We start from the raw sequence: 18,848 nt of genomic DNA, 5'->3' as shown, positions 1-18,848 counted from the left end.
AGCAGGGAAGATGTTCAAAGGACGCAGTCGGGTACAAGAGGATAAGCAGAGCCCTGTCTCTGGCTCCAGGCAGTCCACCCAGCCTAGCCCAGTCTGTCCTCACTGTGGCAACCCACGTGCAGAGGCTGCTGCCCTGTGAGGAAAGACGGCAACGTTTGGGACTTTTCAGGGGGAAGCGGGCGAGAGGCGACATGGCAGAAGTTTGCAAAACGATACACAGGACAGAGAAGGTGGATAGGGGGGAAGTTTTCCTCCCTCTCGCATACCGCTGGAACTTGTGGGCCTCCAATGATGCTGAAGGTTGGAAGATTCAGAATAGATAAAAGAAGTGACTTTTCCCTGCAGGGTGTCTTTAAACTATGGGACTCCCTCCCACAAGGAACCATGACACCTGCCATCCCGGATGGCTTTGAAAGAAGCTTAGACAAATGCATGGAGGAGGAGAGGCCTGTCAGTGACTCTGTTCTGCCTCCAGAGTCAGAGGCAGCCATGCTACTGAATCCCAGTGGCCAGAAACCCCAGGAGGGGAGAGCGCTGCTCCTCTGCTTGCATCCTGCTTGCGTTTAAAATTACCGTATTTTTTGCACCATAACACTCACTTTTTTCCTCCTAGAAAGTAAGGGGAAATGTCTGTGCGTGTTATGGAGGAAATGCCTATGGGTGGCATGCCTACAGATTTTCCTCCTCTAAAAACTACGTGCGTGTTATGGTCGGGTGCGTGTTATAGAGCGAAAAATACGGTATTTATTTATTGATTTTTTTCCAAAAAATAGAAATTAAACAAAGAAAAACAAAGACCAATACATAACACTGTAAACACACTTATATACATATTTTCCAAAATGGAAACTAATAAAAATAAAAAGAAAGAAAAGGAAAAAAATAAAAGATAAAAAGACAAAAGGAAAGAAAAAATACTTTTCATAACCTGGAATATTACCAAATTCTTGCTTCAAATACTGCAATGTATAAATCTTAGTTAAAATATTATAAAAGACTTCCACCGCATGTCTCTTAGTTGTCTTACTCGCATTTACACCTGTCCTTCAATCATTCCCCTGCTTTCGTGTTTCCCATTGAGGCATCCGGTCAACCCCTGTGAGAACAGGATGCTGGACTAGATGTGATGCTGGCCTGATTCAGCACAAGCAGAATCCTGCAGCAGCTGGACCAGGGCTGCCCCAGGGTTCCCATCCGGTCCAGCACAGCCCACCCTCCTAGTGGCCCATCAGATGCCCCCCCCAGGGGAAAACTCCACAGGCAGCACCCCAAACGCAGGCAGGAGCAGCCTCTCTCCCCTCCTGCAGTTCTTAGAGACTGCCGTATGGCGAGGCAGGAGGAGGAGGATTTGGGGAGTCAAGGAGCAGAGGAAAGGCTTGCTGCTGCTCCCCCTCCCCCCCCAGGTGAGGAAGGGGCGAGAAGGAGCAAGGAAGAGGACCAGGGCAGAACGACAGGCTTCTGCCTTTGCGACAACCTTTCTCCGCTTCTTCCCCGCAGAGCGACATCTGGTCCCTGGGGATCACCGCCATCGAGATGGCCGAGGGAGCACCACGTGAGTGTCTTGAATTTATTATTTCGGTCACAGACCAGTTCCAGCCCACATACAATATCAAGGAATTCATAAAACGCAATAGGGATACATTCGAATTTGCAATTATAACAGGGACAATACAGATGTAGCAACAGTTAAAAAATATATAAATTAAAACTTAGTCACTAACGTATAACCTAAAATTACCATTTAAAACCTTAATCCTTATGATAGCACAGCTTGTTCCCTAAGTTTTATGGCAATCGCACAGAATTTGGCCACCCTTAACGTGACCTCAGGATCCTTGTCCTCTACCAGGGATTTTAGACATTGAAGTTCAGATTCATTTGGAGATTTCTGCATAGCAGGGGTAATAAATACCGAGCGTATATCCCCATAGGACTCGTGAGTGTCTGTGCAGCAAAGCGGGGTGGAGAGAGGGAGAGGCATGGTTGTGGCTTGAGGCAGGGATTGTCTGGTCTTGAACCCGGGGCTGGGGCAGGGCAGCAAGTAGCATCCTGTGGCTCCCTCAGGCCCAGGGATCCTGGCTCCTTGAGGAAGGCTGTCGCGTGGGGCTGGGCATCCAACTCCCTGGGCTTCTCCAGAAAAGGAAGGCCTAGATTCCGTGGGGTCTTTGGGGACTGAGGGGTCCTCTTTTGCCTTAACAGGCTCAAATCCACATCCATGCCAGAGATGTGGGAAAGTTCTGTGCGGGTGAAACATCTCCAAATGGGAGGTGATGCTAACCTGCAGCTTCATCCTCCAGTTAACAGTCTCTCTTGCTGGCAGGCGGGTTCATAGCAAGGAGACCCTGGAAGAACCTGGAGGGGCTTATCTCACGAATTGGTACAACACAGTATGGCAAACGGCACTTGTGGAAAAGTCGGCTGACAAATTAATAGTACAGTGGTACTTTGGATTACATACGCTTCAGGTTACAGACTCCACTAACCCAGAAATAGTGCTTCAGGTTAAGAACTTTGCTTCAGGATGAGAACAGAAATCGGGCTCCGGCGGCGCAGCAGCAGCAGGAGGCCCCATTAGCTAAAGTGGTGCTTCAGGTTAAGAACAGTTTCAGGTTAAGTATGGACCTCCGGAACGAATTAAGTACTTAACCCGAGGTACCACTGTATTATTATTACTGTTATTTTATGTATTGAATTTGTGTACCGCCCTTGATCCGCAGATCCCAGGGCATAAAAATACAAGATAAAAACACAAAATACGTAATAAGAACAAAACAAGAAACCCTCATGCAAAAACAATTAGAAGGACATAGGATGTTAGTCAGCCAAAAGCGCAAAGACTTCTGTGTAATCGAATGGCCCGGCTTTATTATGAACCTGGCTGGGGGAAAATGAAAAGAGAGGACTCAGCTCACGCTAGAAAACATTCCGGTTAAAATAAACTGTTTTGTTGTCTCTTTTACAAATAGTAGCCTGGGATAAAAAGTTACTTGGTTGTTATTTTTCATGCCTTGCCCTAAACACCAGCTTTTTGGTTAGGGTGGGACTCTTCGTTGCTCACCTCTGCGATGTGGTTATATGTTGAAAGAACGTAATAAGAATTAGAAAAGAAATACAGTCATACCTCATGTTACATTTGCTTCAGGTTGCGCATTTTCAGGTTGCATCCTGCAGCGACCCGCAGGGATGCGGACTTAGAAAAAATATTGGGGGGGCCGGGAAAGCTCATGAATAATAAATAAGCTCATGAATATGCAAATAAAGTGGCTCCGGCCCTAAATAGGGCAAGCCACGCCCCCCAGCCAGCCGATTGGCTGGCTGGGAGGTGTGGCCAGTCGGGATTCCCCTGTTCTCGCGGGATTTCCGGCCGGGGCTCTCCGATTAGGGCGCGCGGCTGGCTGGCTGGTGAAGGAGCAGGTGGGGAGGAGGCGGGGGCGGCGGCGGCGCTCTGCTGCAAGGGCGCCCGACCGAGATTATTGGGGGGGCTGAGCCCCCCCCAAAAAATTTTTTTGAGGGGGCTCGAGCCCCCTCAAGCCCCATGGAGTCGGCGCCTATGGCGACCCGGAAGTACCGGAAAGGGTTACTTCCGGGTTTCGCCACACGTGCAGACGCACAAAATGATGTAAAGCGCATGCACAGAAGCGGCAAATCCCGACACACGCAGACGCGGGTTGCGCTCTGCTCATGTTGCGAATGGGCCTCCAGAACAGATCCCATTCGCAACCAGAGGTACCACTGTAAATTCAATGGAATAAAACATCGTGAGCCGTGGTGGGCGAGGGGGGGTCCTGCTCCTCACCTCTCCCTCTCTCTCCCTCCTCTTGGCAGCCCTGTGCGACATGCACCCCATGAGGGCCCTCTTCCTCATCCCTCGCAACCCGCCGCCCAAGTTGAAATCCAAGAAGTGGTAGGTTTGCTGCTGCCCCCACCCAGGAAGAAGAGCACAGAACTGGGCGCTGGCCTGCCTGGCGTTAACGGCTCGTGGGCTGCGCTTCTTGTGCTCTCTGCTGGCTTGGCATCACAACCGAGTTCAGCAGAATCGTCAAGGGGGGAGGGTACTCGGGTCTTGGCCTCCAGACGGCGGGGATTGTATCCCGGGCCCTTCTGGGCTTTGGGGCTGGTCCTCCCCAAGGAGCAAATGGGAGCCGATTTTGCTTTCCTCCCGGCAGGCTGGGACAGAGAGAGGTTCCTCAGGTGGTGATGGGGCGCAGTGAGCTCGGAGGCATCTTGCCTGGCCCTTGGCTCGCCTGAGCTCTGCCTGCCCGTGTGGGGAGACTGAGAGCTGCCTTGCCCCCCCCCCTCGCAGGTCCAAGAAGTTCATCGACTTCATTGACAACTGCCTGATCAAGGCCTACACCAGCCGCCCCCCGACGGAGCAGCTCCTCAAGTTCCCCTTCGTCCGGGACCAGCCCACAGAGCGGCAGGTCCGCATCCAGCTCAAGGACCACATCGACCGCACCCGAAAGAAGAGGGGGGAGAAAGGTGTGTGGGGCGGAGGGCAGAGGGGGAGCCCAGGGAGACAGTGGCCGGGATTCCTGCACTGCACCGCCATTCTGTGGGGCAGAGGTAGGGGAGACGTTGAGGGCCTCAATCCCCGCATACTCCCCTGATTTTTGCCCACATTGCCTCTTCCGGCAGACGAGACGGAGTACGAGTACAGCGGCAGCGAGGAGGAGGAAGACGGGCGCGGCGAGGAAGGGGAGCCCAGGTAAGCAGGGCAGAGATGAGAGTGTGCTGGCGCTTGCCTCCCCCTGCCTGGCCCATGGCAGAACAGGAGCCCCCCAACTAGCTCCCCTGTGTGGGATAATTATTATTATTATTATTTATGTATACCCTGCCCATCTGGCTGAGTTTCCCCAGCCACTCTGGGCGGCTTCCAACAGAATATTAAAATACAATAATTTGTTAAACATTGGAAGCTTCCCTAAACAGGGCTGCCTTCAGGTGTCTGGGATCCATTTCCTGGTGGACTTGGCAGGTGGTGTGAGGCAGGGGGCGGGCCTGGCAAGCCCCTCACTCCATGCCTGAGCTCTGGCATGACAAAGGGCGTCAGTGGCAGAGCGTCTGCCTTGCCAGCGGAAAGTCCCTGGTTCAGTCCCCGCCGGCAGTATCTCCAGGTAGGGCTGGCAGAGCCACCTGCCTGAAATCCTGGGGTGCCGTAGCTGCCAGCCCGTGTAGGCAGTACAGAGCTAGATAGACCAACGGCCCGACTCTGCATAAGACAGCCTCCTACGCGTGACAGAACTCTTCGCCACAAGGGCTCTGCTCCGTCCTCCCCTTTCGGAGGCAGCGGTGCTCCTGAATCTCCCCCTCACCGGAAACCGCAGCAGGGGAGAGCCGCTTTCGCACTCGGGTCCCGCTCGCCGGTTTCTCCCGACGGGCACCTGGCCGGCCGCTGTGAGAGCAGGAGGCCGGCCTGATCCAGCGTGCCGCCCCGCCTCCCCTCCCGCCAGCTCCATCATGAATGTCCCCGGGGAGTCGACGCTGCGCCGGGAGTTCCTGCGCCTGCAGCAGGAGAACAAGAGCAACTCAGAGGCGCTGAAGCAGCAGCAACAGCAGCTGGCAGCCCAGCACCGCGACTCCGAGGCCCACATCAAGCATCTGCTGCACCAGCGCCAGCGGCGCATCGAGGAGCAGAAGGAGGAGAGGCGGCGCGTGGAGGAGGTGAGCCGGGCGGGTGAGATGGGCAGGCGGGGGCTGCGCCAAAGCAAACCTGCAGACCGCTGTTTCGTTAAAGGTATCGAAGCGGTTTGCCACAAAAATGCACGAAACCGTATTTTTAAAAGTTCGAAACAGACATCGGTTAACCATTGTGGAAGGACATCTTCTTAATTGCCTGCCTCTTTCTGGCGGACTAGAGAAGTTTTCAGCAGGCGTTTAGACATTGGCTCTCCAGTGGCAGGGAGTTCCACAGGGCCGGGCCGACAGCACTAAAGGCTCCATATCTCATTGCTGTCAAATGTTTAGGAAATGCTATCCCGAAGTATCCAACATTAGCAGCGGCAGAGGGGTACTCTGTCTCGGTATCAAAGCAGCCAGAATCTCTCAGGGAGGATTTGTCAGAGAGCATTTGACGCAGCTCAACATTTGACGCAGCTCAGAGGAGCTGAGGATTTGCAGGGGCTTCTCTGCTTGGACTGAGCTCATTTGGCAGCTCAGCACACAGAGGACCCGAGGCTTAAAAAAAAAGATATTTTTTTCCAGTTAGAGACAGATATAAAGAAGGAGAGAAGTAATAATAATATCAGCAGTGACAACAGCAGGTTGGAGTACAGAGCCTTCGCAGAAAAGGGGAAATATAACAGAAGAAATCCCAGTTGTTCTGGGCAACATGTGCTGTTCCGCCGCCCCGGGAAGCCTCCGCCACGCAAAGTTGGAACTTAGGTGGAGGGGCAGGGCAGGGTTTTCCCCAGGGCCACTGAGGCGGTGGCCCTCGAGTCGATTCCTCCTGGCCCCGGCCTGCCTGCTTTCTCCTCCTCTGACGTCTCCCCGCCCCTCTTCCCTCGCAGCAACAGCGCCGAGAGCGGGAGCAGCGCAAGATGCAGGAGAAGGAGCAGCAGCGGCGCATGGAGGACATGCAGGTCATGCGCCGGGAGGAGGAGCGCCGGCAGGCTGAGCGAGAGCAGGTGGGGCAGGCCGGGGGGGGCGCTTGGGAAGGCGGGGGGATGGATGCAGCAGTAGCAGCAGTCCTGGCTTGGACCAGGCGGGCAGGACCGGGCAAAATGCCATCACAGCTGACTGGCTAGAGCACAGGTTTGGGGGTTCCGTCCCCAGGTAGGGCTGGGAGAGGCTCCCCTGCCTGAAAATGTGGGGAGAGCCCCTGCTGCCGGTCAGTGTGGGCCACACGGAGCAACCTGGACCCCAGTGCGTCTGACTCAGTAATAATAATAATAATAATAATTAATAATAATAATAATAATTTATTATTCATAGCCCACCCATCTGGCTGGGTTTCTCCAGCCACTCTGGGCGGCTCCCAACAGAATATGAAAATACAATAACCTATTAAACATTAAAAGCTTCCCTAAAGAGGGCTGCCTTCAGATGTCTTCTAAAAGTCTGGTAGTTGTTCTCTTTGACATCCGTTGGGAGGGCGTTCCACAGGGCAGGTGCCACCACCGAGAAGGCCCTCTGCCTGGTTCCCTGTAATTTGGCTTCTCATAGCAAGGGAAACGCCAGAAGGCCCTTGGCACTGGACTTCAGTGTCCAGGCTGAATGAATGGGGGTGGAGACGCTCCTTCAGATATACTGGACCAAGGCACTGTATACAGCGCGATGGCACCTGCTGCACATTTAAGTTGCTCGATTTCAACCACACTGGGTCGAAATCACGCGATGAGTGGGATCTCAAGCGAGGCAGAGACCTTCGAAGCTCTTTTTGCTCTCTGGGCAAGGACTGCTCCCCACATGGGCTCTGAAAGTACGGGGGATTCTCTCTTTCTGTCTCCCTCTCCAAGTCACCCGCCAGCTATGGGGGCACCTCCAAGAATTTGGCCATACGATAAGGTTGTGTCTATGCAGAACTCTTGGGACCAAACCGCTGTGTGAGATGCAGCTGTACCCTATAAAGCAGATTTTCCGTTTTCTCAGAGGGACATTGAGTGCTTTCCCTGATCCTTTGCCTCCCCTGGCACACCACAAAAGGTGCAGGATAAGCAGGGGTGGCGCTGTGGGTTAAACCACAGAGCCTGGGACTTGCCGATCAGAAGGTCGGCGGTTCGAATCCCTGCGACGGGGTGAGCTCCCGTTGCTCGGTCCCTGCTTCTGCCAACCTAGCAGTTCAAAAGCACGTCAAAGTGCAAGTAGATAAATAGGTACCACTCCGGCGGGAAGGTAAACGGCGTTTCCGTGTGCTGCTCTGGTTCGCCAGAAGCGACTTAGTCCTGCTGGCCACATGACCCGGAAGCTGTATGCCGGCTCCCTCGGCCAATAAAGCGAGATGAGCGCCGCAACCCCAGAGTTTACCTTTACCTTTAAGTAGGGGTGGGGGCCGAGAGAGGCACTGACTCCTAGAATTGTAGGGAAGCCCGGATTCTGCCCCTGCTCCCAGGTGTTTGGGTCTGTTGAGCTTCCATGGGGTGGCAGGTTCTGCAAGGTGGTGGGAGGCCTCCTCCTCTGTTCTTTGGGTGGCGGTTCTGCCTGGGTGCGCTTTCTCTCCTCCTTCCTTCACCTGTTGCCCTCTCTCTCTCTCTTTCTCTCTCTGTCTGTCTGTCTCTCTTTCTCTCCCTTCTCCTTCTCTGTCCGCTGCCTTTTCCCCTCTGTCCAGGAGTATATCAGGCACAAGTTAGAGGAGGAACAGAGGCAGCTGGAGATCCTGCAGCAGCAGCTCCTCCAGGAACAAGCACTGCTGTTGGTAAAGAAAAGGAGGGGGGGCTTCTTACTGCTCTTCCTGGGCCCCCTCCCAAAAACCCTGAACTCCGAGGGGGAACCCCCAAGGCCCTTCTTCAGCTGGGCACAGGGCACCGATGGGGGCAGGCGCCGGCCCATTTGGCTTGCAGGCGGCTTGTGGGGACGAGGGCTCTGCTCAGCTGGAGGCGGCGAAGCTTCTGGAATCCACAAAGGGAGAGTGATCCTGTGTTCGAATCCTGCTTGCAGGATCCCCACAGTGGGCGTCTGTTTGGCCCCTGTGAGAACACAATGCTGGGTAAAGATGGGGTCCCCTTTCGGCCTGATCCAGCCCTCTTGGCCTGCTCTGGGAGCCAGACTCCCCCCCATGCCCTCACCGGCTCCCCTCCTCCCTTCCAGGAGTACAAGCGCAAGCAGCTGGAGGAGCAGCGCCAGTCGGAGCGGCTCCAGCGCCAGCTGCAGCAGGAACACGCCTACCTGAAGTCCCTCCAGCAGCAGCAGCAGCTCCACAAGCAGCAGCAGCAGCAACAGCAGCAGGAGAAGAAGCCCCTCTACCACTACAACCGCAGCGCCAACCCCGCCGACAAGCCCACCTGGGCCCGGGAGGTAAGCCCCTTGTCCAGTTCTGGGCACCACAGTTTCAGACGTGTTGGTTGGCAAGGGAAAATAGACGTGTAAAAGGAGAATTCCTGGATGCCAAAAACCCAAGATGGACTCAAGTGCTCTCTGGTGCGTGAACCCCAACAGAGATTTCAAATCACAACACACGCAGCAAAGGAAAGCCTGGAAATCCCGGCTTTAAACCTTTAAAATATGGCTTTGTGAGTTTGTAAGGAAGTTCCCCTCTTCCCCTAGCATAGCATAGAAATGGTTTACTTGCAAACGCTCCAAAGGTCATGTTCATGTGCTTTTCCGTACGTCAGCCAGAAAACACAGGCAGTAAAATTTGGCATGGTTACAGAGGTGAAAGTTCCTAAACTATCGGCACAGGAACACAGTAGTGGCTTGCGAGAGCCATGAGGTCTGAGCTTGGAGCAACCAGCTCAGACCTCTTTACACAGTGAGCTCCTCAGGTAGCCGGAAGGGGCACCATAGGCTTGATTACCCTCCTCAAGGTAAGGAGGAGTGGTCTAGCCACGCCTGGCAGGGCAGCTTGCTCTATGGCATTAACCCCTTCACACATTCATTAGACTTAAGCATGTTGGTTATGTGAGGCTGGCTATCCCACAAAAATGAGAGGTGGGCATCCAAGATGATGAAGGGTCAGGAAGCCAAGCCTTGTGAGGAACGGTTGAGGGAGTCGGGCATGTTTAGTCTGTTCAAGAGAAGACTGAGATGTTGCCACGATGCGGCCATCTTCAAATAGCTAAAGGGCTCCCACCTGGAAGGTGGAGAAAGCTTGTTTTTTGCTGCTCCGGAGGGCAGGGCCTGAACCAACCGGCTCAAATGGTAAGGAGCGAGCTTCCTCCATTGCGCGGGGTTGGGCTAGATGACCCTGGGGGCAGAGAGCCTCCCAACCCTGCCGTTCTGTGATTCCAGGTGGAAGAGCGGACCCGCATGAACAAGCAGAACTCCGCCTCGCCGGTGGCCAAGACCAAACTGGGGGGCCCTGGGCCAGAGTCGGCCCCCCAGTCCCGCTCCGAGTCGGTGTCGCTCAACTCCTCCCCGGCCTCGCAGACCCCGCCTATGCAGCGCCCCGTCGAGCCCCAGGAGGGGCAGCACAAGGTGAGGGTCTCTCCCGCCCCCCAAGTGAGCACAGGAGGACTTGCACAAACACCAGCCAGTCACCCCCACCGCTCATTGCCATCCGCTGCTGCTGCTGCTTCTCCTCCTGCTCCCCCTCATTGGCTGTGCTTTGACCTCTTTATCCCGGGGGCAGGGGAAGGATTAGCAGTGGGTCACCTCTTGGCCAGGCCCTGAGGATACACGGGAGGAGAGAGGGGGCACGTGGGGATCCCCAGGCCTGCCGGGGATGGGAATCCAAGTACTGAAGAAATGAGCCTATGCTGCCAATTCTCATAGTAGACCAATATGAAGTAAGCAGCACACAAGCGGCACACAAAACACTACCAAAACCTTCTACGTTCTAAATCTTATATTAATAATCCAGAAATTGAGAGAACAAGGTACAAGATCTACTACAGAAGCCACAAACAGAAAACTCATTCAAATTGTGTCCAAAAGGAAGATTCAGTCTTTAAAGTTGACAAACGCCAGCACCTGGTCTAACTCTCGTGCGTAACATTGCCGACACTTCGTTTGATCAAACTTACCTTTCTTGATATCTACAGGAACCTGGCTAAAGGAACTTTAAAAACTGAATCTTCCTTTTGGGCACAATTTGAATGAGTATCTTGTACCTTATTCTCTCAATTTTTGGATTATTAATATAAGATTTTAGGGACGTGGGTGGCGCTGTGGGTTAAACCACTGAGCCTAGGACTTGCCGATCAGAAGGTCAGCGGTTCAAATCCCCGCGATGGGGTGAGCTCCCGTTGCTCGGTCCCTGCTCCTGTCAACCTAGCAGTTCAAAAGCACCTCAAAGTGCAAGTAGATAAATAGGTACTGCTCCGGCGGGAAGGAAAACGGCGTTTCCGTGCGCTGCTCTGGTTTGCCAGAAGCGGCTTAGTCCTGCTGGCCACATGACACGGAAGCTGGACGCCGGCTCCCTCGGCCAATAAAGCAAGATGAGTGCCGCAACCCCAGAGTTGGTCACGACTGGACCTAACGGTCAGGGGTCCCGTTACCTTCAGTATAAGATTTAGAATGTAGAGTGGTTTGGTAGTGTTTTGTGTGTGCCGCTTATGGGATGGGACTCCAGCAAGCAACACACACACACACCCTATTCAAAAGAGGAAGGTGGTCTGGTGTTTAGAGGGTCCAGTTTGGACCTTGGAGACCAGGGTTCAGATTTCCCCTCGGGGTAGGGGCTGCTCTTGGGCTCCCAGCCTGACCTACCTCTCAGGGTTGTTGTTGTGGGGATGAAATGAGGAAGGGGAGGAGAACCGCGGGCACTCTGCCGTCCTGAGCTGGGCTTTGAGGGCAAGGAATGAATGAGAGGGGAAGAACGAGGCCTCCTGGGCTCTTGGGGAGGGCAGGGGGGGCCTGCAGGCAGTGGTGCTCTGGCAGGCTTCAGAGGAGGAGGCAGGCCTGGTGGGGGAACGGCTAGGCCCCCCTCCCCGTTCTCAGCCTCTGCCCCCTCCCTCCCTGCCCCCCTCTCCTTCCGCAGAGCCACCTCGCCCACCGCGTCCCCCTCAAGCCATACGCAGCCCCCGTCCCTCGCTCCCAGTCGCTGCAGGACCAGCCCAGCAAGAACATGGCCGCTTTCCCCGTCCATGACTCCTCCTCCTCCTCCGCCGCCTCCTCCGCCTCCTCCTCCTCCGCCCCATCCCCACCAAGGGCGGGCATGATCCGGCAGAACTCCGACCCCACCTCGGAGGGGCCCGCCCCGCCGCCGAGCCGGCCCGCCACTGCCGCCGAACAGCGAGGACCCTGGGTCAGAATGGATCCCGAGGCCCCTCCCAAGGTAACGGCGGAGGGGCAGGGGGCTTGGGGTGTGCTGGGGGGGTGGGGCGTTGTCGTGGCAGAGCTTAGGGCCCCTGGGTCCTCTGGGGGAGAAGAGGGCAGGAGGCACTGCGGCAACAGCGCTGCCCCGTCCCTGTGGGAGAGCTATAGAGTCGGAAGGGACACTCCGAGGGGCATCTAGCCCAACCCCAAATTCCAGGCAGAGGAATTCCACCGGGAAGATCTGCCCAAGGGTTGTCAATGCTGTCCCAAGAGCTGTGTGGTTCACTTCACAGATCCGCCTCCCTCCCAAAGTGAGCTTGGTCTTTTTGTGAAATGACCGCATGTGCAGGAGAATGGCCCTGAGGGCGGTGTGCATCATTTGAGCAGCGCATGCACCCCAAGTTCCCTCCTGTACCCCCCCCCGACACACCCACCCCGTCTCTCGGGGGGGGGGGTTGATCGAAAGTCACAGGGGGCATGCGGGTTGTGGCCTCTTTCTGCCTTGAGAGGCAAGGAAGGAGGAGCTCAGTTAAGCCAAGTGCGTAGGACAACTGTGGAACTCCCTGCCACAAGAGGCAGAGACGGCCACCAAGCTTAAAAAGAGGTCTAGACAAAGAGATGAGGAGGAGACGCCTATGGACGGCTGCGAGCCAGAGTGGCTCTGCTCAGCAGAGTGAGGCAGCCTCTCGTCCTTCCTGTCTCTCCCAGCCCATCTGGGTTCTCAGGTTACTGGGAGAGACGGGTAAGAGTGGCAGACTGCAGCCGCCTCATGCCACACGCTGCTGACCCTCGGCTTCTGCCCTCTGAATCACAGCGATCATAGAATTGGAAGGGACTGCCAGGGGTCATCCAGTCCAACCCCCAGGAATCTCAGCTAAAGCACCCAGAGCAAAGCACTCTGCTTGCCCTCGCAGAGTAGAAAACCCGCGTCCCCCTTTTTCCTGATGTGAAGCTGAAGCAGAGAGAGAGAGAAGCCCTGAGCCCCAGAGGGTCTTAAAGTTGCCCCTCCCCATCTGAGACCCTTGTTCTGGTGGAGGAGACAGGTGGCTTCCCTGGGCCCCCCTCCACCCCACTCATGCTTTCTCTCCCCCTCTTCCTCCACCCCTTCTAGGTCCCCCAGCGAACGTCCTCCATCGCGACGGCACTCAACACCAGCGGAGCAGGGAGTGGCGGCGGCGCTATCCGGCCAGTCCATGCGGTCCGAGCCAGGTAAGAGGACCCTGAAGTGACCCGGGGGTCCAGCGCTGCCTGCTGGGCCTCAATCCTGAGACCCATGTCTTGTGGGGAGAGGCTGTAAGAGTTGGGGGGGGAGCTGGGTCCTCTCAGGGAGGGAGGGCCAAGGGGTCTGGGGGGACCAGGAACCAGGGCTTCCCATTGTGCCAAGATTGGACTACAGAGTTTGCCTGGGAATGCCAGCCTGGCGCCATCGCTGGCAGCTTCCAGGAAGAAACATTTCTGGGAGAGTTTGAGGCACTCTCTCATTTATTAACTTGTTTTGTAAAAATTATACACCTCTTGATTAAATACACACACACCTCAAAGTGATCTACAAAAGAACGGTGAAATTATCGGTGAAAGCAGCTCTTTGAAACATTGGAAAGATGGAATCGGCAATAAACTATAAGAAACGGATTAAAACATTCTGAGCCGTTATGTCACTCTAAATAGCTGGACAGGCTTTGCCTAACCAAAAACGTGTTTTGCAGGCGCCGAAAAGAGTCCCGTGCAGATTCTTTTCTGCCTGGTGTCAATAGGCAGGGAGTTCCGAAGTGCAAGCGGGATTCATTAGGCTGCTTTTTGTGCACATCCATGGTTTTAAAGTTTTTCTTGTATTGTTTTGGCTTTATTTAGGTTTGCAGTTTTGTGTAAAGCCCTTTTGAATTTCCTTTACGCACAAAAAAAAGACAAGCGAGGCCAACAAGTCATAGCAAAATAACGGTACCTTGGGGGCCAGCTCTCCCCCCGCCCCCCCAACCGAAGCCCTCCATGTCCTGCAAGCGATGGATCCAGAGTATCCCAAACTCTTCTTTGGAAGGGTTGCCAGGACTGAGGGAAGCTCCCCCTTGACCCACGGCTGCCCTGGGGCCAGAGCAGACTTCACACTGGCCTCCCCATCCCACACTGCAGGGCTGTAGGCACCTCTGATCCTCCCCCCCCCCCGACTCCTGGGGGGTGCAGCAGCGCAGGCCCCCTGCCCCCTTGACGTGCTTGTGTGCTCCTCCCCTCCGCAGGCCCCGTAGCAAGTCCGCCTGGCACATCCACATGCAAAGCCGGCTGGAGAGGGGCCCCCGGTGGGGGGGCCCTTCGCCAGCCCCTCCTCCTCCTGCCCCCCCGCAGCCCGCCCGCCGGACCCCGCCCCGGGACCCTCTGGCCCCCGTGCCAAACGCCAGTAGGTAATGACGGAGCAGGCTTGCTGGCCGAGCGGGGCTTCCTCTGCGGTGCGCTCTCTCTCTCTCTGCGCGGTGATGGGCTCTCTGCTGCCGGAGGTGCTGGTGGTGGGACAAAGCATTGCGGAACGAGGGGCGTGTGGAGTGAGTTGGGGGGCTGGGAAGGTGGCCTAAACTCAGAGGGGCGCCCTCTTTCCCCCGCAGCAACCCCGACCTCCGGAGGAGCGACCCAGGATGGGAGAGGGCGGACAGTCTGCTGCAGGCCGGCACGGGCAACCTGCCCCAAGCTGGCTCACTGGAGCGCAACCGCATAGGAGGTGAGGGGGCAGCCGGATCTGGGGTGACCTGGGGGGGGGGAGGTGTTGCGTTCCAAAAGCAAAGAAGGATTGGACCTTGATTAGTAAAATACACACGAGGCTTGACCAGCAAGACTCTGGGAGGAGGTGCCAGTAATAATAATCCGTCTCCACCCTCCGGCCCAGGTCGTTTTATTCACAAAAGAACTTTTTACACAGTGTTCGTAAGAACCAATCAGATTTCCTCTGAGCATTAAAAAAAAAACCCACGTGGGACAAAGTCAGATCAGAAGAAATCATGTTAACTACAAAGACTACTCTGAGCATGCGTACATATATGAGAGTCAATAAAACAGGACTAGAGGAATGCATTCAGCAAAACCCCGGAGGTCATAAACAGGCAGGAAAGGAAGGAAGGATGGTAAGGAAAGTATATTTTATCACCTCCTATGTGAAACACTATTTCCTGGCCCTAAGATTAACAAAACCAAGAAAAGGTACAGTGGTGCCTCGCAAGACGAAAAGAATCCGTTCCGCGAGTCTCTTCGTCTTGCGGTTTTTTCATCTTGCGAAGCAAGCCCATTAGCGGATTAGCGCTATTAGCGGGCTTAGCGGATCAGCTGATAAGCGGCTTAGCGGATCAGCTGTTAAGCGGCTTAGCGGTTTAGGATCAGCTGATAAGCGGCTTAGCGGATCAGCTGTTAAGCGGCTTAGCGGTTTAGGATCAGCTGATAAGCGGCTTAGCGGCTTGGGAAAGGGGGGGGGGAACCCACAGGAACTCGCAAGACATTGTCATCTTGCGAAGCAAGCCCATAGGAAATTCGTTTTGCAAAGCACCTCCAAAACGGAAAACCCTTTCGTCTAGTGGGTTTTCCGTCTTGCGAGGCATTCGTCTTGCGGGGCACCACTGTACATCAAAGAAGCTACCTACTATTTTTATGGTCCAGGATGCCTGGTGGACAACTGGCCTGTGTTTAGAATGCTGATAAATGCCTGTCAGGCAGAGAAAGAAAATGACCAGTAGAGAAAATGGGGCAGAGAGGCAGAGGCTTGTGGGATTTGATCAGGAATTATTGTCACTGAATCAAACCCAGTCAACGCAGTGCTTTCACTGCTGACACAAATGGCTTGCTCCATATTTCATAATTCCTCATAGCAATCCCACCTGATCACTACAGGGAGGGGGCACCCAGTTCGCTGGGCTTTGCTCCTTGGCATCGCAGGAAGCTGCCTCCTGCGGTGTTGTCCGCACTGGCTGGCGACAGCGGTGCCCCCAGGCGTCTGGTGAGGGCACATTCCCAGCACCCACAAACGCTTTGTCCATCTGACCAGCAAGCAGCGGCTCGCTAGGGTTTCAGGCAGGAAATTGTGGAGTTGTAGGGTTGGAAGGGACCCCACCGGTCATCTAGCCCAACCCCACAGGGATATCTCCCAGCCATACCTGGAGAGGCCGGCAGGGATTGAACCCGGGACTCTCTCCTTTCACTGACAGTCTGGAATAGGTAGCAAGCCACCCACCCAACACAGAAGTTCAGAAACGGTGCCCTCTGAATGCTCTCCTTCGCCATCAGGGCTTGGTGTTTCCGTCACCTGGTGTTAGATGATTGGCAGGTGGGGGGCAGTGGTCCGTGGAGGGTCAGCCGTTTATAGATCCGGTCTGCTGACCGGATTCGGTTCCCCGCTCCTGCCTAATCCCCACTTGTTCCATTGGAGGGGGGGGGTGTTTCACAACGTCTGTGCCCTTTGGGGTCTCTCTGACGCCTCTCCCGCTCTGCTTCTCCAGCCCCCCTGAAATTGGACAGCTCTCCGATCCTGCCGCCAGGGAACAAGCCCAAGGGGGATGACCACCGGTCCCGGCCTGGGCGGCCAGCGGTGAGTACTCTCTGAGGAAGGGAGGAGGCCCGTAGCCCCTTCTGCGTCCGTCTCACCTCTCCCCGCCACTCAAGCCTGAGGAGTCCACCCAGAGGGGGCCCATTGGGCTCCGTCATGGAATCATGGAACCGTATGTTTGCAAGGGACCCCCCAAAGGCCATCCAGCTCACCCCACCCCCTGTGATGCAGGAATCACAGCTCAAGAATCCCATCCAACCTCTATTTTCAAGCCTCCCAAAGTTTAGTTGGAATCTCAGAAAGTTCTCCGTGTGCACCCAAGTTGGGGGGGGGATGTTGCACCGCAGCCCCATTTTGTAGGGAGGTGAGGATTGCAGGGGAAGCCGGGGGAGGGGGGAGGAAACTGGGGGGGTGGCACACCTTTAGTTTTTGGGCAATTGGAGCATGTAATCTCTTGGGCCGCTTCTCTGTGGACAGCTCTTGATGTGTGGCCTTCCTTGCACGCTCCGCCTTGAAAAGGTTTTGAACGGAATTTGGGGTTTTCTTTACTCCCCTTTTTCCTCTGGGGAAGGGCATGACCGGAGGGTGTGTGTGTGTGTGTGTGTGTGTGTGTGTGTGTGTGTGTGTTCTCAAATCCTCCCCTCTGACCCATAGCCCAGCCCGGCCCTTTTCCCTCCTGGATTTCTCCTTCTCTTCCTCTCTCTGACTCTCGCTCTCTTCCTCCCTTGCCAACTAGAAATTTGCCCTGAAACTTGCAAGCGATCAGGGGGAGGTGGCTGGGGTGTTGACCCCCGAAGGCTGGGGCTGGGGGGTGGGCAGAGGGGGTAGAGCATAGGGATCTACCTGCTGGGGAGCGGCCTAACTTCTCTGCCCTTTTTCTCTTCCTCTTCCTTCCCTCTTTCCCCCCTTCTGCACGACTCAGAGTTATAAGCGGGCAATCGGAGAGGTTAGTGCCCCCACGTCCTCAGTCTCTCTCTCTCTCTCTCTCTCTCTCTCTCTCTGCTGCCCCCAAACCACCATGTCCTGCTGCCGCATTGTGAGATCATGAAGTCTTCCCTGATCCCCCTTCCTCCGTGGACATCACCCCCCCTCTGCATCTCCCCCCCCCAACTCTCTTGGACCTTTCCCAGTCCCCCTTGCTGCTTTCGCTCACAGCTTCTGGCTCGGTTTGGGGCAGGGGGTGGAACTGTGGCCTAGAGGAGAAAGGACTGGCAGGCAGCGCAGCTAATTGGCCACCGTTCTATTTATTTTTATTTATTTACACCATTTATATAGATCCCCCCACCCTACCCCGCTTCATTGAATGTTTTCAGCCCCAGGGCAGGGAAGCAAACTCACAAAACTGAAACGGAGAAAAGCCATGCACAGAGCCTACAAAATCATGTAAACGGGACTTGTAAACAACTGAGCACAGAAATGAAATGGGAAATCGTATTTCCAATTCAACAAATTTCGGGCCTCGAGCTCAGCAGGGCTGCCGAGTGGAATCGCTGGACTCCCCCCCCCCCCTTCCCAGCTATCTCAGGCCCCATTTGGGGGTCACCGGCCTCACCCCACAGGTGGAACACCCCACGTTTTGCTTTGAGCATAGGTTTGATTAGGCATCTCTCACATGACGTGTGCCCAAGAACCCAAGAAACTTGGCTTTCTCCTCCCACTCTTTTTCCTTTGGGGGGCGGGATTTATTTATTTAGTTTTTCAGAGTGACATTTTACAGTCACCTATCCAGCATACAACATAAAAACAAGATTCCAAGGAATCTCTTGGACTTCCCGCCTCCCCTTTGAGGGTCCTGCTGTCAATCATTTCCTCCTGCATCTTTTATAACCCAAATCTAAAATTCACCATTAAACTACAAGTGATATTCCAATCCTACTAACAATTCAAACTGTTTACATTAGTCTTTAAGATAAGTTATAAATCTCCCCAATTCCTTATTAAAAAGGTTGAGCAGACCAGAAAAGGGGGGGGTAGGGGATCAATGGACGTGGGTGGCGCTGTGGGTTAAACCACAGAGCCTAGGACTTACCGATCGAAAGGTTGGCAGTTCGAATCCCCGCAACGGGGTGAGCTCCTGTTGCTCGGTCCCTGCTCCTGCCAACCTAGCAGTTCGAAAGCACCTCAAAGTGCAAGTAGATAAATAGGTACCATTCTGGCGGAAGGTAAACGGCGTTTCCGTGCGCTGCTCTGGTTCGCCAGAAGCGGCTTAGTCCTGCTGGCCACATGACCTGGAAGCTGTACGCCGGCTCCCTCGGCCAATAAAGCGAGACGAGCGCCGCAACCCCAGAGTTGGCCATGACTGGACCTAATGGTCAGGGGTCCCTTTACCTATAGGGGATTGATAGCTGGGATTTTTGTTGGGGCTTGGGTGGGGGGCAGGAGAGGCTGGCGCTGGCTTCCTGCTATGCCTGTCACAAACTGCGCCCACTGGGCAGTCCTCCTGGTGGGGTGGGGTCTCCATTGCAGGCAGGCCAACTCCCATGCA

The 18,848-nt window shown here is 55.1% G+C and overlaps 1 protein-coding gene across 1 annotated transcript in view; it reads left to right on the top strand.

The window, feature by feature from the left end:
- The window catches only part of MINK1 (misshapen like kinase 1), a 59,155-nt gene that overhangs the window by 25,972 nt on the left and 14,335 nt on the right, over positions 1–18,848 (top strand). The window contains exons 8-21 of the mRNA XM_081165709.1: positions 1,498–1,552; positions 3,826–3,904; positions 4,304–4,479; positions 4,636–4,705; positions 5,451–5,661; positions 6,507–6,623; positions 8,743–8,949; positions 9,883–10,068; positions 11,573–11,869; positions 12,962–13,059; positions 14,082–14,243; positions 14,442–14,554; positions 16,317–16,405; positions 17,286–17,405. Of these exons, the coding sequence (XP_081021835.1) occupies positions 1,498–1,552; positions 3,826–3,904; positions 4,304–4,479; positions 4,636–4,705; positions 5,451–5,661; positions 6,507–6,623; positions 8,743–8,949; positions 9,883–10,068; positions 11,573–11,869; positions 12,962–13,059; positions 14,082–14,243; positions 14,442–14,554; positions 16,317–16,405; positions 17,286–17,405 (1,980 nt within the window). The remainder of the gene's footprint in view (positions 1–1,497; positions 1,553–3,825; positions 3,905–4,303; positions 4,480–4,635; positions 4,706–5,450; positions 5,662–6,506; positions 6,624–8,742; positions 8,950–9,882; positions 10,069–11,572; positions 11,870–12,961; positions 13,060–14,081; positions 14,244–14,441; positions 14,555–16,316; positions 16,406–17,285; positions 17,406–18,848) is intronic.

The sequence above is a fragment of the Podarcis bocagei genome (assembly GCF_964188305.1).
Source record: "Podarcis bocagei genome assembly, chromosome: 13".
Lineage (NCBI taxonomy): Eukaryota > Metazoa > Chordata > Lepidosauria > Squamata > Lacertidae > Podarcis > Podarcis bocagei.
Note: the sequence above shows the minus strand (reverse complement) of the source record. Positions and strands in the feature narration are given on the sequence as shown.